The sequence below is a fragment of the Cavia porcellus genome, unplaced genomic scaffold (genome assembly GCF_034190915.1).
Source record: "Cavia porcellus strain 051 isolate PalLab524CR breed Dunkin Hartley unplaced genomic scaffold, mCavPor4.1 scaffold_7, whole genome shotgun sequence".
Classification (NCBI taxonomy): domain Eukaryota; kingdom Metazoa; phylum Chordata; class Mammalia; order Rodentia; family Caviidae; genus Cavia; species Cavia porcellus.
In genome coordinates, this window is record NW_026947490.1 from 45508756 (window position 1) to 45535418 (window position 26663).

At 36.6% G+C, this 26663-nt stretch overlaps 1 protein-coding gene across 2 annotated transcripts; it reads left to right on the forward strand.

Annotated features, from left to right (window-relative positions):
* The first annotated feature begins 10431 nt into the window (after positions 1-10431).
* On the forward strand, positions 10432-15460 carry Cd1b2 (CD1b2 molecule). Of its 2 annotated transcripts, none has more exons than XM_063252070.1 (6): positions 10432-10535; positions 10775-11041; positions 11620-11898; positions 12090-12203; positions 12633-12723; positions 14981-15460. In XM_063252070.1, exons 1-6 carry the CDS (start codon positions 10475-10477, stop codon positions 15000-15002), a joined length of 834 nt encoding a protein of 277 aa, XP_063108140.1. In that variant the 5' UTR covers positions 10432-10474; the 3' UTR covers positions 15003-15460.
* Positions 15461-26663: the final 11203 nt, after the last annotated feature.

Below are 26663 nucleotides of genomic sequence, written 5' to 3' on the forward strand. Positions count from 1 at the left end.
ACTGTAAACATGGATTCACATATATTATGTTTTAATTCTTCTTGATCCTCAGGAGTAGAATAACTGGGTCAAATTGGACTCACCCTTGTTTTTTGAGGAATCTCCATACCCATTTCCACAGTGATTACATTAGTCTACATTCCCACCAATAGTGCCCCATGGCCCACTCCAGCATTTGTTATTGGCTGATTTCTTGTTGATAACCATTCTTTCCAAATTGAGATGAAATCTAAGTGTTGTTTCAATTTGTGTCAACTGAATGACCAGTGATGTTGAACATTTTCTCCTGTATTTATTTACCATTTGTTCTTCTTTATCTGAAAGGTGTATATCCATTTCATATGCTCATCTTAAATTGAGTTGTTGAATATGAGGATATGAGTTTTTAAATTCTTTATATGTTCTTCATAGAAGTCCTTGAAAAATTGACTAATTTTTTTTCTATGTGGGTTGTCATTCCACTCCTTTGGTGATTTCTTTTGCTATGCAAGAAATTTTTAATAAGATGAAAACCTAGTTATCAATTCTTTGAAGTGAGTCCTAAGTAGTTGGATATTATTCATGAACTCTCAATCTATACCTCTGTCTTCAATATTTCTGTCTCTTTCTCTTCCAAAAGATTCAGTGTTTTTGTTTTAATATTTAGATATTTGATCCATTTTGACTTTAGTTTAATGTGTTGCAATAGAAATGAGTCTAATTTTAGTTTGCAGCATGCAAAAAGACGGTTTTTCCATCAGCATTTATTAAAAGAGGTTTCTTCCAGGAAACATGTTTGGCCTCTTTGTCAAAAACAAGGTGACTGTGTGTGTTTGTACTTAAGTCTACCTCTTCTAACCTGTACCACTGTTCCGCAGATCTGCATTATTGCCAGTGCCATGTTGATTTTACCATAATAGTTTGTAATATAATTTCAAATCAGTAATTGTGACTTCTTCTTTATTTTATCTGCAACCCATTGGTTGTTTAGAAGGCTATTATTTAATTTCCACATGTTTATGGACCTTTTCAGTTTCTGTTGTCATTCATTGAACATGTCTTTACAGTATGATCAGATAGTGTGCGTGGGATAATTTTAATACCTTGACATTTACAAAAGTGTGTTCTGTGAGCTAGTACACAGTTTATTTTAGAGAATGTCCCATGTGAAGCTGAGAAGAATGCGTATTATGATAATGTCAACTAGGACACTGAAAACATCTACTAAGTCCATTTGTTTACAGATTTGGTTAAATTCTGGTATTTTTCTTTTTGCTGATTTTTTATCTAGTTGATCTGTTTCTTCATGATAATGGGGTATTCATCTCTCCAATTATATTTGTATTATTGTTTATTTGATTTTTCATGTCTATCAATAATTGTCACATAATAATTGAGTGCTCATTTGTCTGGTACATGTATAATTATGATTGTTACCTTTTCCTCTTGATATTTTCCTTTAAGAAATATGTAGTGACTTTCTTTATCTCTTTTGATTAATCTTTATTTGATTTCCCCATTTTTACAAACATAATAAATAACTATACTGTGTTGATGTGTTCTTGTTGTATGGAAGATTGTTTTCCAAGTTTTGACTTTCAGTATGTGAATTTCTTTTTAAGTTAAATGTGTTTCTCATATACAGCATATTATTGGATCTTGATTTTTGATCCAGTCTTCTAATCTGGTCTTTTGATTGCTGAATTGAGGCCATTTACATAGATGGTGCTAATAGGTATGCATTGGTTTATCCTTTGCCTATTGTTTTCCTATTACTGGCTTCCAGCTTCTACCCTCTGTTTCATTACTTGCATTACTTGCTGGTTTGTTTCTGTTGTACTCTTGAAATTGTTATTTTTAGATCTGTCTAGAATATCTTCCAGTCCTCATTGTAGTATTGGTTTTGTGGTCATAAAATTTTTCAGTTGTTGTCATGATAATATCATTTCTCCATTAATTTTTAAAATAATTTTTATTTTAAAGAGACTAAAGCCAAGCAAAATTAAACAAAAGAAAGCCAGTCAAACAAAACAGTGCAAGTGATACAGAACTTCAAAGAAGAATACTAGGAAATGAACAATGGTTACCATAATGCTTCTGATTGTCGTCAAAATAAGTGCCCACATTTCAGACATAGTAAAAATCAAACAAAACAGAACAGAATACAACCAATATAAGCAAAACAATGAATGCAATAAAGGACTTTAAATTAAGATAATAGAAAATCCAAAATGGCTACCATTTATATATCTTGTTATCTTTGAAATATCTTCCCATGGTATCAGATATAATAAAATGAAACAAGACAAACCAGAATAAAACCCAACCCAATAAAACAGTGAGAATGATGCAGGACTTCAGAACAAGATAAGAGGGAATTAACAATGTTTATCACTTTCAGAAGGAAATCCCCATAGATGCCATATTGTGCATTGATATCCTCTGAATAGATAATCAGACTACTAGCTTTAGATCTGCAGTCAGTGAAATAGCAAACACTACAAGCATTAATTGTGGTTTACCTCAGTAACTACCATCACAGCCTGTGTTTCTGCAGATCAGCTGGTCACTTATGGTGGGAGACAGAAGTGGTGGTGGTGGATTTTCTTGTCTCTTGGCCCATGCTCAGGAAGTGGCTGGCATCTGGATTTTCCTCCAGTAGTCTGCACATAGTGCCAACTCACAGGGAGGGCTTGCTTCTTGTTGACTTCTTTTCTTCTTTCCCTCTAGTCTGAAAATGGTGCTAACTTATGGAAACAGGCTGGTGTTTGGCTCTCTCCTCAGTGGCCTGTTGATGACACTGACTCACAAGGAGAGCGTTCATTAATTTTTAAAGGTGGTTTTACAGGGTACACCTACCTAGATTGGAAGTTTTCTTTCAGGACTTGAAATACTTTATTCCAAGCTCTTAACTTGAGTGATTGTATTGAGATATCTGCCGTGATTGTCATGGGCTTTTCTTTATATGTGGTCTGTCATTTCTCTAACAACTTTTTTTTGGTACTGGTGATTGAACTCATTATCTTGTGCTTGCCAGGCAAGCACTTATGCCACTAAGCTAAATCCTCAGCCTATTTGGCAGCTTTTAATATTCTGTTCTTGTGGTGAATTTCTGGAATTTTGATTATTTTATGTCTGAGTATAGTTTTATTTGGGTCACGGCTGCTTGGAGTTCCATGTACTTCATTTATTTTTGTGTTAAATTTTTTTATTCATTATTTCTGCAAAGAGTATTATGTCATTTGTGCTGTCTCTGGCTTTCTCCTTGATCTCAGTCAATCTTAAGTTATGCTTCTTCATTTTGTAGCTATTGGTTGAATTTTTCATGGTCTTTTGCTATTTTTAAGATATCTTTCTTTTCCTGATTACTTCTGCAATTCTGTCTTTAAGATTTGAAATTTTATCCTCTCCTTTATTCATCTGTTGCATATACTTTCAGTGGAGGTTTCATTTCTTGTATTTCTATAAGAAATACAAGTTGGATCTGTTTAATGGGTTTAATTTCTTTCTAAAGTTGAATATTTTTTGTTTCTATCCTTTCCCAAGGTCATATATCATTTTATCTGTATATTATTTAGTGTCTTTGCTTTTAAACATTATTTCTTTTTTGTACCTGAGATATAGCATCCTATTTAGGCTTTTGAATTTGTTTTTTTCTTTCTTTCTTTCTTTCTTTCTTTCTTTCTTTCTTTCTTTCTTATGATTTCAGAAAGTTCCAGTATTTTTATTCTAATATCACCTATCTAACAATGATCCAGGCTTGTCCTGGTTAGACTTGAAGTATGAGTTGCATTTTGCTTCTGCATCTTGTGATTATCTAGTTTATCTTTTTCATTCATTTTGTTTTCTATATTGCTGCTTTCTGATTTATTATAATATATAACTTTATCACTAGTATTGAAGCTCCTGTAGGAGATGGGTATTCTTTTTGGTTGTTGTCTAGCACAATAACCTGACTTCCAATCTTCTAAAGAACGCAAAATTACTGTCTGATTTAGTTCCTAATCCTTTGGACATGACTGTAGTGATGGTTATGATGACATGAAGTCACAGTGTTAATCACACAGGCAGAAAAACTGTTTATAATATGTATGCCATTGTGGGTAACATAATACAGTTAGTAATTGATAAAATTTTGGGCGCAGAAGGGAACCATCTGATAGGATTTTGGCACGGCTGAAAAGATAAGAAATATTAAGTGAAAGAGACCTTTATTTTAAGAACGTGGGGAGAGATCCATTGACCCTCCGGGGTCAAGGCTTTACTGGGTACAGTGTCCCATTTGGAGCAAAAATCTTTCAGTAATAACAAGATTTCCAGTGCAGTTTAACTGCTGACAATCTGTAACCATTAGGCTATTGTGTGTGTAGAAAAGGTCATTTTATTAATTGATTCTGTATTGTAGAATTTTACTAAGTTCATTTTTTTAATCCTACATATTTTGGGTTTTACATTTATATGATCTTGTCATTTACAACAGTAATAATTTGCTGTTTATTTTCAGATTTATGCATTTAAATGTATTGGTTTTTATCATTTGATTATTTTTGCAAATCCTTCTGGTACCTCATTACAAAAGGGGTGAGATTGTGTACTCTAATCTTGCATCAGATGTTTCATGGTGAGGATTACATTTTTTCCCATTTATTATGATAGCTGTGGAGTTTTCATAGATCACCTCTTTCTGTTGAATAAGTTTCTGTTTGTATCTAGTATGTCTAATATTTAATATTAGACATATGTCTAATATGTCTAATATTTAATTAAAATTGGGAACACCACAATTTTTCTGCATCAATTGAGATGATCTCACTCTTTGCTGGTATGGCAAGTTTTAGAATGCTTACTGTATTTGTTATTGAATGCTGTGAAAAAATAGAAGTGAATATTCCCCTTTTCACTTGTAACCTCACAAAACATTCATTGATATATGAATGGCCTTGTGTCTTGTGCTCCTTCATGGAGAGAGAACTCCTAATCAGCATGTGAAAGTTTTGTTCCTACTCAGGCTTATATATTGGTACCATCCATCACTAATGGCAAATGATGTCCTTAGAGTTTTGCTAGGCAGTGGTTTTTGCAGACATTAAGTGTCAAGTATTCCTTTACTGATCCTCTTTCCTAATGAATTGTCTTAATTACATTTTCTTATTGCTGAGGCAAAATATATGAAGTCTAAAATTACTGGAGGAAATGATTATTTAGCTTACAGTTTGTAGACATTTCAGTCCATAATCAGTTGGGCCAAGGCAAGGTGGCACTGCAGAATGGCAATCATTCACAGCAGCAGAAAACAGTAAAAAAAGGGGGGGTGGGGCAGTGATAAGCCTGTTTTCCTTCCTTGATTTGTATGAAGTTTACCTGTACAGGGTGGATGTAGCTTTCACACCCCAACTCCTAGCATTAAACAATGAACAAATCACAAATTCTAGAGTCAGCTCTTTGCAAAATGTCTGCCTTCCAACTTGACCACATGTTTTTTTGGGGGAAATTCAGACAGAAACTATAACATGAAAAAATTGATATACTGAGCTGAACTTGAAACCAAGAAAGAAATGATTACCCTGGCATGAGTTACAGAAGTATGGTTCAGACTGGCAAAACCTGAACCTGAAGATAAACCATAATATCACCCTGGGACACAGCACAGGGGCCTCAGCATTTCCCTCTCTCTGGTACTGGTTGACTCTAGCGCATGTCTCCCTTAGCGTGTACTAGACCTTGTAGCATTACATAAATGAATTTGGCATCCTTTCCAGGGTGACTATAACACTGCCTGTTGTTTCTCACTTATGTCATTGACCTATGTGTCACACAGAACACTGAGTCTACTTGGTATTGCATATTTCTTAGGTATCAACACTATCTTAATATTTGTTCCTGCAAGTGAATCTACATTGCATAAAACACACTGGGGTATCCTACCCATAATAAAAGATGTATGACAAAAAATATTCATGTGCTGCCTGGTAAGCACAAGGTTGTGAGTTCAATGCCTGGTACAAAAAAAAAAAAAAATCACATGAACAATAGCTAATGACAGTTTCTTCTATTGTCTCTATTTGACATCTTAAAATAGTCTAATGTGATGAAATCTTGAAATATTGTTAAAAGATATGTACTTTGATGTTAGGATATCTGTTCTGGGATCTCTATGAGACCATGTGAAACTTCCATATATAATAAATAGTAGTGTATTTATTTTCAGTAGTAGAGAATATTCCATCACTCATTGTGCACTTTTAATCCACATAATACATTTAATAAGTGATATACTTCATATCAGTTATTTCTGCATTTCTTCCAGGAAAAACCTAAGTTAATTCAAATTTGTAAGTTTTTCAAGGTTAGGGATAATAATGCAAGCCAATCATATTGAGCACAGCTCCAATTTTTTACTCAATGCATTACACACACACACACACACACACACACACACAGAGAGAGAGAGAGAGAGAGAGAGAGAGAGAGAGAGAGAGAGAGAAACTTGTTAAGACCATATCAAGTCAAAATAGATGTTAATGTCTTTGGATAAATCTTTCTGATTGCTTGTCAAAAAGCAACATGTTCTTTCCCTCGCACAAAAATACCTTATGTTATGGATTGGAAAGGCATGAATAAAGGAGAAACTTCTGACGCTGGATGCTTCTTTAACACAGGTGTGACAGTGTGGCTAGGTTTCCTCTGAATTTGACCTAAGCTGCAGACACATAAGGTATAGTTCCTAGACTTTTACTTGTCTCAAAAATATCTGTTATTCAAAATCCCTTGAGTGAAGTGAAGAACATAAAAAGAGCAAAAACTATTTTTCCCTTCAAAATTAATAAATTTTTCAGAATTCTAAATTATAGTACTTGTCATAATTGATCTGGGATTTGATTATATGTTTACTTAGATCCAGAAAAAGATTTTCTGTCATATGAATAACTATCAACAAGCTTCCACATGCCTCCTGTCTGTCTACCTCTCCCCTCTCACTGTTTTGAGTTAGTTAGTATAGGAGTTTGCCTTTTTAAAATGTTTACAATGGTGCATGCCTCCTCATCTTTATTTTTCTTAACCCTGTATTTAAATTTCAAAACAAAATCTTTTCTTGGTTCTAAGATACTGGTTGGTTTTCTTGGGGGAAACACTGGTTTCATAAAATAAAAATAATGTGCCATTAACTATTTCCTGTTTTGTCTGTGATTCTACTCTTCCTCTACATCTCCTCTTGTAACGCACAAATGAGCCACCAAACTCGAGTTCAAAAAATGAGGCAAAAACATATTTTAAAAGGTAGCACTGATTTATTTTATTCTGTACCCAGTGACACAGTGCAATTGGAGATTGAAAAAGCTGTGTGTGTGTCTCCTCTATATTTGTCACCTTTAAGTATATTTAATAATTTAAAAAGTAAGGGGGGTTGGGCATGGATCAGGAGATAGGCTAATGGGGAAGATCCTATTTTCCTCAGCAGAGTACAGAGGAGACAATTAACAGACAGAGCAGCAATTAACAACCTTTTGTTACCTATTTTAGCACCACATCTGTTATTTGTAGAGGGCAGCAATGGTTAAGATATCAATTAGGTTAGGATCCCAGGGATTTACAATTTTAGAGGAGAGAATTGATTAAAATATCAATTAGGTCACCCAGAAGGATAAGGGAGAAGGGAGAAGGGGGAATGGGGAAAGGAAACATATATACAGAACATTTAGGGTCACATTACAGGTGTTTTGGTATAATACAAATATAATGAAGCTCTTTTTTCTAGCGTACAACACTCCAAACTCTGGAAATTATCCAGGCTTCCTCCTTTTTCTATGTCAGATTTAATCCCTTTGAGTAGCTGTGTCAGTCAAATTTCTGGCTGCCTGAGATGTAACTAATAGTAAAAATCACCATTACTTTGCTTTGCTTGCAAAGCAGACATTCTCTCACACATCCAAGTTGACATTTGACTAAGTGGTCAGAGACAGTCTAAAATCTACTTCTGCTTTTATAGAAAGTGAAAATATAAAATATTTTTAAACTGCCACGATCATTTCTCTGTGTGTTTTTATTTTACTTGGTCCTCCCTTGGCTTCATGTTGGTGCTCTCCTAGGTGACTCATGTTGGTAATGTTGATTTGACTGGAGTGGAATTAATAATGTACACAGCTGTGGAACTTATGATAGTTCATGACAGCCCTTTAATTTTCACTTAGGTTTTGGAAAGCAGAGGGAGAAGACCCACTCCTCAGTAGTAAAAGGACAAGCATTTTAGGAAAGTTAATATTATCTTTACTTTAATAAGAAGTAGAAATAAATTGTTTTTCAAATAATTTTTGTGGTTTCTATGTTTTCTTTAGAGCTCTGATGTTTTGCTCAATATCTTGTGAAGTGAGGTCTTTGGAAGTGTAGGACCTGAAACAGAAATAGAATTGTTGATAATTGGGGAAAATACTCCTACAATACTCCTAGTTTCAAATAAATTACCTTCCTCTCTGAAACACTTCTTGCTGATTTAGCATTGCCTTTAAATGTAAAACAAGACCAAAAAATTACTACTTCTTTTGTATTATATTATTTGAATGTGGATAAAAGACAACTCAAAATATTTATTAAACATACTATGATAACAGAAGGGAAGTTTGTCCATCAAAAAGCAGATAAAATATGAACATAATACCAGTGAACAGAATTAATATGCTAAAAATAAAACTGTGCATCTATAGCCAACCCAACACAAAAAACTTGTCAAAAAATAGTTTTGAGAAAGAAAAGCTTTTTTCATCAAATAATCTTTGGAAATCTGGATATCCACATATAAAATATTGAAACTAAACTCATCTCCTGCCCACCCAAAAATCAAATTAAAGTGGAACAAATACTTTAATTAAGAAGGAAAGGTATGTATCTGCTAGATGAAATGGTATGGGGAAATTCTTGAAGATATATTCCTCAGAAAAGATTATTTGGAAGTTTCACAAAACATAGGCAACAAAGACTGAACCATAAAAATGGGAATTCTATCATACCAAAATGTTTGTGCACAGTGAAAGAAACAAATAGTAGGGAGAAGAAAGAACCTAAGCAACATGGAGCTGGGCATTGTAGCATGTGTCTGTAATCCCAGATCATTTGGAGACTAAAGCAGCAGGAACACAAGTTCAAGATCAGCTGAGTATGTGCTCAATTTAACAAGATAGTGTTTGAAACAATAAATGATAAATAAAGGCTTGGGAAAGCAGTTTAGTTTAAAGATCTGGGTTCAAAGTTTGATTTTCAGTACTGAAACAGAACAAAAGCAAAACCAACCAAATCTTGAATAACACATAATCTAAGTCAGCTGAGATCAAAGGGTTCTACCTGTACTTAGGCTCATAGTGCTAAGATTATCTCTTATTTGTTTATCTTCCATCATCTCATTGTTTTCCTTGCTCCTCAGATATTGGTAATATATCTATTCCTTTCAACATACTTGTATATGAGTTGAGTGCAGAGAAAAAAAAATATTTGTGAATATAATCCATATAAACACCGTATTGTGCATGGTTAGATATGAAGAAAACAGCAACAAAAGCTCCATAGTGAAAGCATTTTAAAGAAAACTATAATAGAAAATTCTTTATCCATTTTCATAGTTTTCTAAGTATTGTTTGGTCTGAGAGTTCTATATACTGTAATACCCCACAATGTACTGGAGGCTATGTGCAAATTTAAAATGATTTATTAAATTACTTGACTAAATGTGATTTGCTTGTCTCACATTTATTTTTTAAAGGACAATAAAGTTTTGACAAAAAAGTAAAATAGAATAAGAGACGCATTTTTGCTGTATTTTCAGTTGTCTGGGACTTTAATCTGTGTAATATCTACTGCATTTTCTCTGAGACTCCTGTGCATTGGTTGATTTTACAGTTACAGTGGAAAACTCAAGAGAGTGTATTGAAGTAGAAGTCAATATATGAAAATAGAACACCAGACACAGAAACCTGGAATGTGTCAACATAGACAATGACAAAAGAAGAAGAAGACATAGAACACCAAGAATGGGCAATGTGATGGGAAAGAGAGGACAGGACAGGGAGAGATGTTCATAAATGATTGGTATGCTCCCAGATAGAAGCAGGTCAGAAGCAGAGGTAGAGCAGGCATTTGGTAACCCTCACTCATCTTCTAGGTCTGTAGATAAAGACTCAGACAAGTGGAGGGAACTTTTCAACCACTTAGGGTCTTTTTGAGCTCATATGAAGAAAGCTTAGGACAAGGAGAGAAACTAGGACTCTGGGAGACAAGAGTCAGTCTGGAAGTCAGAACCATAGGGGAAATGAAAGATGAAATAGGAGAACCTGGAGGGTGAGAAGAAAATATTTTCACTGAGGCAAAATTTCTATGAGGAAGAGATTGTCAGTTGGAAGACAGAGGAAGTCACTGCTACAGAGTACAGAGCAAAAAAAAAAAAAAAAGAGTTGCTAAAACTCAGAGATCAAACACAAACTGAGAGACTGAAGTCCTTTCTTTCAGAGAAATGCTGCTCCTGGTACTGGCATTGCTTGCAGTTCTCTTCCCAGCTGGTGACACTCAGGATGGTAAGAGGAACTCTGGCAGTTGCTGGCTATGATGCATGGGATCTGAATAAACTCAGGCTTTGATTGATCCTCTGAGCCCTACATTCCCCAGGTCTCTTCCACCATTCTGGAGGTTGGCACTGGAGCCTGAGGATCTGGGTCTCTCAGATGGGTCAGATGTTGTGCTTTCTTAGATTCTGGGTGTTGTTTTCATTCCCTCTTTCTAACTCTTCAAAATCTTGTGCTTCCTTTTTCCCCAGCCTTTCCGGAGCCAATTTCCTACTATGTCACCCAAAGCTCATCATTTTTCAACAGTACCTGGGCACAAAATCAAGCTTCAGGCTGGTTGGGAGATATACAGATTGATGGTTGGAATAGTGACTCAGGCACTATCATATTCCGGAAAACCTGGTCTAAAGGCAACTTCAGCAATGATGAGATTTTGGAAATGGAGGAGTTATTTCGACTCTACTTCTTAGGATTTGTTAAAGAAGTCCAGGAACTTGTCAGTGATTTCCAGCTGGAATGTGAGCCCTTTCCTAAGAGTATGGGGCAGGGTTTTCTCAAGTGTTGTATCCCATTTTGCTTCACACCACGACCAACTCTTGTCCCTCCACCTCCTCCACTTCAACTTCTCTGAATTACTCTTTTAGAGCAGTCTCCTCTCATTCTTCATACTCCACAAGGCATTTCTGAATTTTTTTACCTCTGCACTCATTACTGAAAGATTAAGGCTCTGCTTTGTGACCAATCACTAGCTCATCTCATGTGAACTTGAACCTTACTTTCCCACACTATGCCTTTGTAACCTAAAGTGTGGCTTCTTTCTCTCATCCATCATTTTCACCTTCTCCTCCCTGAGCTTTCCTCTCCAGATCATCTGATGGTTCCTTCTGGAATGTACTTGTGACTACCTTACAACCCTTCTGCCTCTCTCCTTCTGTCTTACCTCTATATACTTTGTTTATTCCATGCTCCTTCCATGATATTCATATCACTCTGATGTGATTTACAGAGGCTTTCTAAGTGCTGTAGTAAATTGCTTCAGCCATATCTCTCTTTGTATTTATTGCTTAGTAACATCTGTCTGTTTCCTTCGCCACAGATCCTTTTGAGATCCAGGGCATTGCAGGCTGTGAGTTGCATTCTGGAGGAGCCATTGTAAGCTTCTTGATGGGAGCTATAGAAGGACTGCATTTCATGAGCATCAATAATTATTCATGTTTGCCTGCCCCAGAAGGTGGTACCAGGGCACAGAAATTCTGTGCATTAATCTTACAGTACAAAGGAATTTGTGATATTGTGGAAAATCTCCTCACAAAAGTTTGCCCCAGATATCTGATGAGTGTCCTAGAAGCTGGGAAGGCAGCTCTGCAGAAGCACGGTTAGTCCTGTTCTGTGTTACTTACATCAATTCCTTTAAATACAGTTGAGAAGGTAGTAGAAGGGCTTCTTCAATAACTCCTCTCATCCTAAAAGTATACAAGAAACAAGGTCTAAATTTATAAGTTTCTGAGTTAAGTGCTTTGAGCTTGAGTTAATAATGTGATACCCTCTTTGACGTTTCTACCCCAGTGAAGCCTGAGGCCTGGCTATCCCAGGGACCCAGCCCCGAGCCTGGCTATCTGCAGCTGGTGTGCCACGTCTCTGGCTTCTACCCAAAGCCTGTGTGGGTGATGTGGATGAGAGGTGAGCAGGAGCAGCCTGAAACTCAGAGAGGGGATGTTCTGCCCAATCCTGATGACACATGGTATCTCCGAGCGACTCTGGATGTGGTAGCTAAGGAGGCTACTGGTCTGTCTTGCCGAGTGAAGCACAGCAGCCTGGGAGGGCAGGACATCATCCTCTACTGGGGTGAGAAGAGATAGGGGTTGGGCTTGAAATGATTGGCGATTGTTCCCTGTTAAATGAACAGAAGAAGTGAGGGAGGGATAATTAGAAGAGGAGAGGTTTAGTAGTGGGAAGGAGAGATGGAAGAGGAGAAATGACCTTTAGAGATTGTAGCATACCCATAAGTACCAGAGAAAGAATTGGTGTGTGTGTGTGTGTGTGTGTGTGTGTGTGTGTGTGTGTGTGTGACTTGATGTGATATTCTCTGGCCTCTTTTTCACCCTTTAGGAAATTCCTCCATTGGTTGGATCATTTTGGCAGTATTTGTGACCTGTTTGATTGTTTTGCTGTTTTATGTATTATGGTTTTATAAGCACTGGTAAGTTTTTATTTTTGTAATCATTGTTTTCCATTCCCTTTCTACTTTTTACCTAATAACAGGACATTCACCTCAGAATTCCCCCAGGTCTTCTCCCATTATCTTTAATCATTTGTGTAAAACAAATACATAAAATTTTGAAAAAATACACGTCTTTAAAATTTTTGCCAGTTGTTCATGAGTTAAGTACATTCACATATTTTTGCAACCATTACCATCTTCCATCTCCAGGACTTTTCCTTTTGCAAAAAAGAAACTGCTTTTTCTTTTAATAGCTCTTTATTTTGTCCTTGTTCAAGACTTCCTAACAACCATTATACTTCCCATCTCTGTGAGCTTCACTATTCCAGATGTCTTAAATATTAGCATTACACAACCTTTGTGCTTTCTTGTCTCTTCTCTTTTTTTATTTTAAACAAGATTAAAATAAAAGACATAACAAAACAGGTCAGAACAAAACAATTAAAGCAACATAGTCTCTCACCACAAGATAACCTGACATAAAAGTAGTTACCATAGTGTCTCTTTCCTTGAAATATTTTAGTATACCTTCATACACTATATTATCAAACAGAAGACCATGTAAAACAATTCAAGAGAATGAAAGTCTTACAGGATGTTCATAACCAACTAACAGAAAATGAACAATGTTTACTATATTATCTCCTTGTCTATTTTGTTTATACTATCATACATAATGAAATTCAATATGATACAACATGATAAAACCGATGGAGATGGAAGAACAAAAGCTTGGTGGGACTTCAAAACAAGATGATATTAAATCAGCACTAGCTAGTATAATGTCTTGTTTTCTTTACAATAGTTGTTCATACCATTACAGACAATAAAATAAACTAACCCAGGATAAAGCCATTCCAACTAATGAGAGAAAACATTATAAACTGAGAATCATGATTACCACATAGTTTTATATATTCTTACTATTTCTTACACTAGGGAAACTATTTGGTATTTATACATGTGAGTTTGATTTATTTCACTTATGAGTATGGTCTCAAGCTATGTCTATTTTTTTATAAATATCTCAATGTAATCCTTCTTTATAGCTGAGTAGTACTCCATTGTATAAAAATATCACATCTTTATTATCCATTCCTCACTTGATGGACACTTAGGTTGTTTCCAAGATCTGGTTATTGAAAATTGTGCTTCTATAAACATGGGTGCACATATATTACTGTGGTATGCTCTTTTCAGTTCTTCTGGAAATATGCTTAGAAGTGGCCAAACATGTTCACTGAAAGAATGACAGTCTCTGTAATAAATAGTTTTGGAAAAATTGGCTCTCCATATGCTGAAAACTAAAACTAGTTTTAGTTTTGCCTATCACTGCATACTAAATTAAAATCTAAACAGATCAAAGATCTGAATATTAAAACAGAAACACTAAATCTATTGGTAGGCAAATTGGGTAAAACCTTGAAGACATAGGAGTAGGCAGAGAATTCATGAACAGGAATCAAACCACATGAGAAATACTTCCCAGAATCAATAACTAGGATTACATCTTATTAAAAAGTTTCTGCATGTCAAAAGAAATCTCTAGCATAGTGAAAAGAAAACCCACAAACTGGGAAAAAATCTTAGTGAATTGTCCCTCAACAAAAGACTTCTAATTAAAACATATAAAGAATTTTAAAAAATCAGACCCCCAAAATTCAAAGATCCAATCCAAAAATGGGCATCTGAGATGAATACACAGTTTTCAGATGAAGAAATACAAATGACAAATAAATACATGAAAAAATGTTCATCATTGTTAGTCAATTAGAGAAATGCAAATTAAAACCACACTGAGATTTCATCTCACTCCTGAAAGAATGGCCAGGATCAGGAAAACTACCAACAATAAATGCTGGAGAGGCTGTGGGGGAAACAGGGACTCTTCTGCACTGTTGGGAGGAGTGTAGACTGATGCAACCATTGTGGAGGTCAGTCTGGAGATTTCTCAAAAATCTGGGGTTGAAAGTCCCATTTGTTCCAGCTATTGCCTGTTATCTTTCACATAGGGATACGTATTCAAGGTGCATGCATTTTGCAGTGTGTCAGAATTTCCCTCCCAACTACAATTTTCCATTGTGTGGACACACAACATCGTTCATGTATCCATTGATCCTCTGTGGGACTTTGGCTGGCTCCACTTCATAATGCTGCTCTGAATATAGATTTTCTGGTACTTTTTATTTGGAAATTTATTTCTATTTTTATTTATTTTTGGTTTTTGTTTTGACAGGTCATATCAGGATATTTTGTGATTGCTCACTGTCTCATTTGTATGAATTAGAATTAGTTTCAGGATGTACAGAAAATTGAATTTTCCACCTGGGAGTCCATGCTCTTTCATTACATCAAATATCCATTATTTTTTTGGTAAGCCATATCAACAAAAAAGGACCTTTGAGTATATTTTGGGATTATATCAATAAAAAACATGTGCCCAGATTTTATCTCATATTAGTATATGTTTCTGGTTCTTCTTAGAATGATAATGTGTTTTACTTGTCTTATTCTATTAGTTTGGTAATTACATCTATTTTCAAATGGGAAATTAAGTTGTGTTTGTGATTTTTCTGTCCTTTTCTACAATTTGTGTATGTGGATTCAATGTGCAAATATTTTGTTTATAGTTATCAACCTTCATTTAATTCTTTCCACATTCTTGTCAGTTATTGATATTAAGGATTCTTTGATTTAATAAAATAACTTCAAAGCATTTTTTGTTTTTTTGATTTTTCAGATTGTTGGGCAGATTTTCTAGGTATGCATATTTCTTTTGTGAATAATTTTGTAGCATTAGATTGTGAAATCATATGTACTGGAAAACAATGTAATAGAAATGTTTCAATTTTTTACTAATTAAAAAATCATCTAGTGCTATTCGAATTATAATTTTTAATTTTTTCTGTGTGTGTATGAGTGTTTTACTAAGTTATGCATTCCAACTGTATTCTAGAAGCTTTCCAATTTTTCCAATTTTGTAAAAAAAAAAAAAAACTTGTTTATATTCTGTCTATATCAGTGCCTATAATGTTTATGATTATGTACTTTTCCTCTCAAAATTAATATTTTTTCTTTCATTTTTACATTCAATTCCTATCTCATCTAGAGATTTTCGCAATATTTTGAGGTTCTAAAACTAACTTTTGTCCTTTTCTGTGATTATAATATTTTGTTTGTTTTCCTTTGCGCTTTAATTGCTGTTTTAATCATATGTTTTACATTTTGGTTCTGAGGTTACTCTAAGCATGGTTGAGGCTGCATATCAGAAAACTTCAGATGTTGCCTAATCTGTTCTCACTCAATGTATTTTATTTCTCCTTCTTTCACTTTTTCTTTCTTATTTTCCCTTTTCTTTCTTTTTTGTTATGACAGGATTCACAAAAACTTTTTGATATACATGTTTTGAAAGTATTGTACACTTAAAAAAGGAGCTTCGTTATATTTGTTTTATACCAAAATACCTGTAATGTGAACCTAACTGTTTTGTATACATTTTTCTTCTTCCTTCTTCCTCTGGGTAACCTAATTGACATGTTAACCATTGCTGCCCTCTACAAATAACAGATTTGGTGCTAAAATAAGGTAACAAAAGGTTGTTAATTGCTGCAAGACTCCTCTGTTCTCAGCTAAGGAAAACAGGACCTTCTCCATTAGCCTATCTCCTGTTCCACGCCCAAACCCCTTACTCTGTAAACAATGATGTATATATTGAGAGGGTGCAAGTAAAGGGGGTGGAACACACACAGCTTTTGCAATCTCCAACTGCACTGTGTCGCTGGGCCCAGGATAAAATAAATCAGTGCTACTTTTTAAAAATATGTTTTTGCCTTATTTTTTTGATCTCAGGTTTGGGGGCTAGTTTGTGGATTACAAGAGAAAGCATAGTCAGTACATTCACCATGAGTTGTAAATAAATCACCAAATCCTTTCTACTTTATCTTTCCTTTTGCTCTACATTGTTCACCTCCATTTCTGGATCCCTTCCTATCTCTAAATATCTACCTTTTTATTTCCTATAATCTATTTCTATCATAAATTATTTTATATGGTTTCTCATATAACAGAAACTGTGAGAGACAACTCCAGTTTCTCCCTTTGAATCCAAAACAATTACTGTGACTTTGAATATTTGGAGACTCATTACCTTATACTGATATGTAAAAAAGTGGCTAGGGTATTTCCTTCTTTTCAATTAACTCTGAGCATGGCAAACAAGTCTAGCCCAGGTGCTAACATGCAGCCATCACAGATGTGAGATATAACTCTGGTGACTCCCTTTGGATCCAAAACAATTGCTGTGTCTTTGATTACTCGGGGACTCATTTTCTTATATGTGAAATGCTGGCTAGGATATTTCCTTCTCTCTTCAATTGGCTCTAAGCATTGCAAATAAGTCTAGCAAATAAGGCTAGTGTTAATATGCAAAATCTGGCCATCAGACAACCCTGTTTCCTCACACGATGCTCTTCATATTACAGGAATAAGTGGTAAGACACAGAACAAATAACTCAAAGAATGTCAATGCATGGTGCTCTCCTCATTAAAGGATTGAGCTGAGGAGACACAGAACAGACTCTGGGGATGTCAACTAGGAAGGAACCTAAGATAAGAGGCTATGACTCCCCAGGGCACAAGAGTTTGCATATCAAAAACCAAAGCAACAGCTCCCCAAAACAATTCTGCTGCTAGCTTAATAAGGTTGTGTAAATTGATCCTTCTGCATGTCTTTAACTCTGCAAATTAAAGAGATGCCTTCCTTGTACCTGGTCAGCCAGCTCAAATTACTCAGCAATCCCCGACATGACATCCTGACTATCACTCATCCCTGAGCGAGCCCTCCCTTTTCTTCACAAGATAATAAATGCTGGGAGAGGCCTAGGATCCTGGCCTTTGTCCACATGTCCTCATGGGAAATGGACTTGGCTTCCCTTGGCTGCCCTTAACTTGGAATATGTCTTGGAGTTTTTACTCTCCCTGTGGATTGCATTGGTAGTGGTAGATTGGAATTGACAAACTGGAATTCCTATAACATCTCAATGGGATTACAGATATATCTTTTTGGATTGAGAGAAAAACTAGAAAGGGGATTACAATACTTGGATGACTGAACTCAAATTTTGGATTTACAATAAGAAACCATGGAGTATTTAACCTTATGGATGTGATGGGAAAATAAAATTATGTGTTTTTAAGTTACGGGCCTTTTTCATACTTTGTGTATGAGGATTCAATCTGTGGATATTTCATTTAGAGTAGTTTATCTGTCTTCATTTAATTCTAAGCACATCCTTTTCAGATATTAAGGTTTCTTTGATTTCATAAAATAATTTAAAAACATTATTTTGTTTTTAATTTACAGATTGTGTGGCTGAAAATGTAGGTGTGCGTATTTCTTCTATGAGTAATTTTGAAACATTAAATTTTGAAATTCTATGTATCAGAAAATGTTTTACTAGACATGTTTTGAAATTTTTTTTAGTTACAAAAAACCAGTCTGCTTCTATTTAGATTATATTTTCAGTGTGTGTGTGTGTGTGTGTGTGTGTGTGTGTCTTAACAAATTATGCTAGTGTTGTTCAGATCACATCTTTTTGTTTCTTCTTCTTTCTTTGTGTTTTAATTGCTTTCATGTTATTACTTTTACCATAATATTTATATTTGGGTTCTGAAGCCAAAATTTCCTTTAAGCATGCTGAGACTGCAGGTCAGAGAAGTTTATATGGTGCCTAATCTGTGCTCATTCAATAACATTTCTTTCTTTGTTTCTTTCTTTGTTTCTTTCTTTGTTTGTTTCTTTCTTTCTTTCTTTCTTTCTTTCTTTCTTTCTTTCTTTTCTTTCTCTCCTTCCTTCCTTCCTTCCTTCCTTCCTTCCTTCCTTCCTTCCTTCCTTCCTTCTTTCCTTCTTTCTCAGAGTTCACATAAAACATTTTCCTTAATACGTTTGTGAAGCACCCATCAATGCACTCTTCATGGGTTGTGGATACAGGCATGGATCTTTTCTATTTCACCTTCCCTCTGCTCTAATCTGTTCGTTTCCAATCCTAGATCTCTTCCTATCCAAAAAGATCTACCTTTCTATTTCCCTTTTTAATGTGAGTCTGAACAGAAACCATGGAATATTTAACCTTAGGTATGTGACTAATTTCACTTAGTTTCATAGTCTCAAGGTATATGCATTTTTTGACTCAAATTTCTCCTTCTTAATTGCCAAGTAGTGCTCCATTGTGTGTATATACATATTTTCTCTACTCATTCATCAGTCAGTGGTCTTAGAGTCTGCCTCCAACATTTAGCTATCATGAATTATGCTATGATAAATATGGGTATCCATATATCACTGTAATATGACATTTTGATGGGGTGATACCCAGAATATTTATAGCTGGATTGAATGGAATTTGTATTTTTAATTTATTAAGAATATTTAAAAATTTTATTTTAAAGGTATTAATAGGTTTCACACTGATTTCTACAGTGGTTGTAATATTTCAGATTCCTACCCACAATGTAAAGGAATATTTTACCTCATAGTATCACCATTATTTATTATTTTTTAAACTCTTGATGATGGTCATTCTTTCTAGATTAAGATGGCATATCAGCTTCCTTTTGATTTGCATTTTTCTAATAACCAAAGTTTAAGAAATTTCTCCCCATTTTTTTGTCTTTTGTGCTTCATTTTTGGAGGAATATCTATTCATTTCCTTTATCAGTTTATATTTGAGAATCAAATTATTTTATTTCCTGTGTATTCTTGATATTAGTATTTCCCCAAAGAACAACTGGTAATATTTTTTTTTTCCTGTTCTATAGGTTGTCTCTTTACTCTGATTGTTTTCTTTGCTGTAGAGACACTTTTAAAATTGGAAATAATCATAGTCATTGATGTCAATATTTCTTGTCCCATTAGAGTTCTATTCAGAAATTCTTTGCCTATGTTTATATCTTCATGAATTTTGCATTTCGTTTTCCACCATATTAAGTGCTTCTGTTTTCTGGATATTGGTGTTTAATCCATTTAGATACAATTGTAGAACAGGGAAAGTGATATGTATTTAGATTCATACCTCTGAACACGGATTGTTTTCCTAGGACAGTTTAGTAAAGAGATCTTTTCTCCATCATATTTTTGGCCTTTTTTTGAACGTAAGATGGTTAAGTACCTGGAGACATTTCTGAAATCTAAGTTGTATTCTCAGGATTGCTTTGTCTGTATTTGTGTCCTTAAAATTCTGTTTATATCACTGTAGGTGTGTAATGTAATTGTAGATTTGAGATTATAATATCTCCTACTTTATTCTTTTTTAAACTTAAAAGCAAACAAAAGGGAATTAACAGTATGGTATAAAATTTAAAAGAGAATAATTGGGGATCAAAATTGGTTAAAATGTTGCATACTGCTGTCTTCAAAGAAGTTGTTCAGCTTACTACATATATAAATAAAATTGATTAAACAATGGAAGTACAGACAGTTCCTTTTTAGATTAACAGAGATTAGTAGTAAAATTACCTATCATATATATATATGTGTGTGTGTGTGTGTGTGTGTGTGTGTGTGTGTGTACACATACAGCTTTTCCCTTCTTTCTTTTCTCCAGTTTTACCTTCCCCTTTTAGCTACTTCTTCCCTTTTTGCTTTCACAATATCTATAGTACATTTGGAATCCCACTAACTCCTTCAGTTTTTTATATTAGAGAGACAATATGATGTTCTTTTTCATTTATTTTTATTTTCATTTTACTTTACTTTTACACTTGACCTCATCCTTTCCAGGTAGGTGGTGTGCTGCACTCCATGATATAAAATTATCATATCTTTCCTATACATTCTGTCATTTATGGGCAAGCTACCCTTGTTTATTTCCGGGTTCCTATTTCATGAAATATTGCTTCATCTCCTTTAACTTTCATGCGATGAATTGCCTTTTTAATTAATGTGTTTCTTGTATACATCATATGGATAGATTTTGTTTCTTGATTCATTTATATTGTCTTTCTTTTTATTGGTGAATTGAGGCCATCTTCATTAATAGTTATGAGTGATGTTTATTAGCCTGTCTTTCTTATGTTATTTTCCTGCTCTTGGTCCCCTGCTTTTCCCTGTTTCATTGCTTGACCTGTTTGCTAATTTGCTTCTAATAAGATTGTAGCATGTCCAAAAGATGAGGAATATGAAACAAAAGAGGCCTTTATCCTGAGAATGCAGAGAGAGTAAACAAAATACCAACCACTGAAATCTGGCTTTCCCTCTGGCAGACATGTGAAGTAGGGGCATATAAGTAGCCTAGGTTTAAGGTGATGCCCGAGGGGCATCAGAGATGCACAGTAGTCTCACTGGTATTCATTTCACACCAGAAGCAAATTCCTAGGGTTGGGGAAGATAGAGCCACAGGTAAATTCCTAGGGGTGGGGTATATGGAGCCCCTTGGTTCTGCTGCCAAGGCTTTTCCAGGTAGTGTTCCATCTGGGCCAAATCTTTTCATTTCCGGCTTGTGATTATTATTATTAGGAAAATGTGTGGAGATTTCTTTCTTTTACTCCTTCCTGCTGGAAAGGGGCACTGTACTGGGTTTTAGGGGAGTCGACAGGATGATGGTTGATGCCCAGTTAGAAGCTGGTGCCAGGTGTTTTAGCCAGGACAACTTTATCATTGGTGAATGCCCATATGTTAGACTGGAAAAAAAAAAGACAAGGTATTATGAGGAGGCATGGTACTATTTAAGGACCCAGGTGAGGTAGAAGGGAAGGTGACATTGATTTAGACATGTTATTATATCAGGACCATGTTGAGGTAGGATCATTGTCACGGTGAGGTAGAATTCTGAAAAGTAAGTGTGGAGTTAGGAGGAGTGAAGTTATGAAAGGTGATTATTCCCCCATCTGAAAGGGTAAAAGTTAAGAGGGTAGGTGGTTAAAACTTGTCTCTGGTCAAGGGATTGAACTGAAAAAAATAGGGGGAGCAGAGAAAGCGGTGGCTGTACCAATATACGGAAGGTAAGAGCCTAGGCTTTCAGGGATGTCATGTTTAAACAAACAGCTCAAAGTAGAAAGAACTAAGACAGTTGTCACAGAGAACATTATGAAGATGATCTTATGTATGATGTGGGAGTTTTTAGGAAAGATTGTCAAGAGTCCTGCTCTAAAATGATCATTAATAGAACATAAGAAATTAGGAACCAAGTTGGATAGCAAAACATGACTTAGCCTGTGAACTTTGGCTGCAAGACCTTCGTGAAACGGAGATGGGTGGGTGACAGAAGATGAGATGACCTCTCAGAATGATCAGGGAGGGAACTGCTTTAGCCTGAGTGATGTGAAACCAGGGTGGGAGTCCAGCAGCTTTGAACACTGTAGGGGTCATCAAGGAGACCAGATGGGGCCACTCCACCTTGGTTGTAGTCCTGTGGATTTAGAACATTTGAGATAAATTAGATCTCCTGGGCATATGGGAGGATCTGGTTTGGCCTCCCCAGAGGGTTGTGGAAGGCAGAGATCAGCATGTTGTCGCAACAAGGGTTGGAGGAAGGAGAGGACTGGGACATAGTCAGTAAGGGGAGGGAGATTTTGGGGAGTAGGAAGGCTGTGAAGTAAGAATGGCCTGCCATACATAAGTTCAAAAGGACTTAAGAAATTAGCAGCCCGGGAAAGTGCCATGAGCTTGGCTAAGTCTAAGGGCAAAAGTTGAGGCCAAAATTGGTGTAGTTCTAAAGTGAGCTTTGTAAGGTGTATCTTTATGAGGCCATTTGCCTTTTCTGCTTTTCCTGAGGATTGTGAATGGTATGGGATATGTAGGTGCCAGGTGATGTGTAAGCTTGAGGATACCTGCTCAGTGATCTGAGAAATAGAGATGGGACCATTATCTGACTGAATACTCTGAGGTAGACCAAACCTTGGGATGATTTCTTGTAATATGACTTTGGTAACTATATCAGCAGTTTCCTTGGTTGTGGGAAAAGCTTCTGTCCATCCTGAAGAGTTCCAAACCAAGGTGAGAAGATATTTGAGTGTTTTGTGGTGGGGCATGTATGTAAAATCTATCTGCCAGTCCTGACCAGGTGTGTGTCCTCAAAAGTGATGGGTAGGAAAGGAAGGGGGTGCCATACATCCCTGAGGAGAGGTCCTAGCACTGAGGTAACAGGTGTGAGTAATCTTAAGAATGATAGCTTTTAGAGAAGGGTGTGTGACTATTGGGGCTAAGAGTTTGTATAGGGCCTGTGATCCTATATGAAAACAGGTGTGTAAGTCAGTGATGATGTCTAAGACCTGTTGATGTGGGAGAACAAGTTTTGACCCCTGAAAAATCCACCCCTGAGTATTTTGTGTGTAACCTGGTTTATGAAGTAGCTGTAAATTCTCTGGTGAGTAATTGGGCTGAGGTAGACTGTTTGGGACTAATGGGAGAAGATGAGATGGGTTGGGCCCTTGTGCAGCTAACTTGGCTTGTGAATCTGCAAATGTATTGCTTTGAGCAATAGGATATGTAGAGTTTTGGTGTCCTCTACAATGAATAACTGCTGTCTGCTTTGGAAGTTGGGCTGCCTCCAGAAGTTTAAGGATAAGAGTAGCATTAATGATGGGGGTTCCCTGATAGGTAATAAAATCCCATTCTTGCCAGATAGAAGCATGAGAGTGTAAAATGCTAAATGTATACTTTGGGTCAGTGTATATATTTATGATTTTGCCTTTTGCTAGTGTAAGAACCCTTGTAAGGGCAATAAATTCTGCCCTCTGGGACAAGGCGCCAGGTGCAGGGTTTGCCTCTATAAATTTTAATTGGTTAACTATTGCATTTCCTGCCTTTTTTTTTTTTTTTTTTTGGTTGTCTGTGTTTGTTGCACTGCCATCTATGAACCATGTGTCAAAGGCTAAAGAGAGAGGTGTGCTACTGATGTGAGGGAAAGGGGTGGGAGTCATCTGTAAGAACTCAATACAGTCATGGTGAGGATGGCCTTCTGAGGTGGGAAGTAAGGTTACCACATTAAGAGGACCACTAGCTGCAATAGAGATACAAGGGTCTTGAGAGAGAGCTAAGTGTACCAGTTGAAGGAGAGAAGGGGTCATCAGGGCAGGGAGCACCTTATGTGAGATAAGCTCACATAGGTGATGAGGTGAGTGTACTGTAATAGATTGCCCTAATGTAAACTTCCTAGCTTCCTGTGTCAGGAGAGCTGCAGCTGTAAAGGCTCGGAGACAAGGAGCCCATCGTTTTACTGTGCAACAAACTGTTTTGACAAGTAAGCTACTGCTTGAAAAGAAGGTCCCTTTTTGTATCTTAGTACACCTATAGCATTGTGGCCCTCACAAGTAGTATATAGAGTGAAAGTGGGTGAGATCAGGAAGGGTAAGAGCTAGAGCTTTTAAGAGAATCTCTTTTAATTTATGAAAGGAGGCATGTATCAGCACAGTAGGATCCAGGGGTTCTGATAAGGGACACTTAGTGGCCTTGTAGAGGGATTGAGCTAGGCCTGCAAAGTCAGGAATCCAGAGATGAAAGAAATTAGCTAAACCTAGGAAAGACGTAACCTGTGGTTTAGTTGTGGGCACCTGGAGATCTCGAGGAATCACCTTACAATCTGTGGTGATGGAACGAGTGGTAGGGGTGAGAGTGAGACTTAGGTATTTGACTTTTGGGGAGACTATCTGGGCTCTCGCAGGAGAGACACTGTATCCAGTACTAGCAAGGAAATTAAGAAGACTGGCTGAATGGTGTATGGCTAACATGTGGGATGGAGAACATAACAGAAGGTCATCTATGTATTAAAGAAGGATACTAGGTTTGAGATCAGTTTCTGTGAGGTCAGTAGTGAAAGCTTGACTGAAGAAGTGGGGACTATCTCTGAACCCTTGGGGAAGCACTGTCCAAGTAAGTTGATGAGACCTGAGAGTGTCTGGGTCAGTCCATGTAAATGCAAAGAGATCCTGACAATCAGGGTGTAGGGGGAAAGTAAAGAAGACATCTTTAAGATCTATAACTGTAATGTAAGTAATGGAGGGAGGGATATGAGAGAGCAGGATATAGGGTTTTGGCACTACTGAGTGGGTTGGGTTAACAGCACTGTTGATTACCTGAAGGTCCTGTACCAGGCAATAGGACCAATCATGTTTGAGTACCAGGAGAATGGGAGTATTGTGGGGTGAATGGGTAGGTTTAGAAAACCATTGTCTAAAAGATGCTTAATTATGGGTTTAAGTCCCTGTAAATGTTGAGGAGCTATGGGGTATTGGAAAACGCAAGGAAAAATGAAGGATCCCTGAGAAGACGGATTAAAACAGGCATGGCATGGGTAGCAGGGGTGGGATTGGAGGTATCCCAAACTATTGGGTCAAGCAGAGAAGAAGGAAGGAGAGGGAATGGCTTTGTGACACATTGTGAGGCTGTTTGGAGGATTAGGGATGTGGGGAGGGAGAAAGTAAAGGACAAGTTAAGCTTTTGAAGGAAGTCTCTACCTAAAAGGGGCGTGGGAAATGTTGGGATTAGTAGGAAGCTATGGGTAAAGAAAAGAGTCTGGAATCTGCATGGGACAGGCCCAGTTTGCAAAGGCTGGGTAGGCTGGCCATCAACACCCACAACAGAGATTGAGGACTTACTACAAGGTCCTGAAAACTCAGGAAGTACACTATAAGTCGCCCTTGTGTCCACAAGTACAGGTAGTGTCTTACCTGAGACCTCCAGTGAGACTCAGGGCTTCAACAGGGATACTGCAGTGGGGTTTTATGCCCCAAGCACCATTTGTGAATCTGAGCAGATCAATCAGTGATGAATCTGGCATTGACGGAGTCTCCTGTGAGAGCAAGGAGTTAGAGGATGGCTTACCTGCTTACTGGTGGCTAGGACAGTCACTCTTCCAGTGGCCCTTAATGTTGCAATAGAAACATGGCCCTAAAGGATTGCCAGGTTTGGGGCAGTCTTTTGCCCAGTGTCCTTGTTTGCTGCATTTAAAGCCCAGTCTGGGTGGGGCTCGGGCCGCCACACCTTATTTTGAATTTCCTGTCTTGGGAGCCCCAAGTGCCACTGCTAAGAAATCAGACTGATGTTTAGCAAACTTCATTTTTTGAGCTTGCTTTTCCTCTTTTTGAATTTTATCTCTGTTGTTGAAGACATGGAAAGCTAATTTAAGAAGATATCCCTGTGGAGTTTGAGGGCCATATTCAACCTTTTGTAATTTTGCACGAATATCAGGAGCAGACTGGGAAATAAAATAAGAGTTAAAAACAATTATCCCTTCATGAGAGTCTGGGTTTATATTAGTAAACTTAATTAAGGTTTCTCTAAGCTGATTTAGGAACACAGCTGGGTTTTCATTAGCCTCCTGAACCTGTTCTAAAAGTTTGTTATAGTTAGTATGTTTGAGAGCAATTTTATTAAGGCCCACAATTAGACATTCAATCATCTTACATAATTTTTTTGAACCTTCTCCATTTGGATAGCTCCAGTTAGGATCCTGTACTGGCACTGTGGTAGGTTCAGGGTCATTTTCAGGGGTGTTTGCCTATGTGTGCGATCAGCTTCTTCTCAAGCTGCCTGCCACAGCTGAGTTTGCTTTTGTGAGCTGAGGGTGAGGTTTAGAATCACATAAGTATCCTTAAAATGTAAATCATAACAATTAGTTATAAATTTAAATTCCCTGATATAATTCTATGGGTCGACAGAGAAGCTCCTAATTTATGTGTAATCTGAGATAAGTCAGAAAGGGAGAAAGGCACATGTATATTAACAAGTCCCTCAGGGCCAGCTTGCTCCTGAAGTGGTAGCAGAGATTGAGGAGAAGATTTTGGAGTAGATGGCCATTGGGCAGCCAACTGTCCAGTAGGTATGTGTGAGCAATTATCTGTAGATTGGCTATAAAACAGCAGCCAGTTAACATGGGACAAGAAAACAAAGGCTGTTGGTGTCTCATTGTGTGCCTTGCCACGAT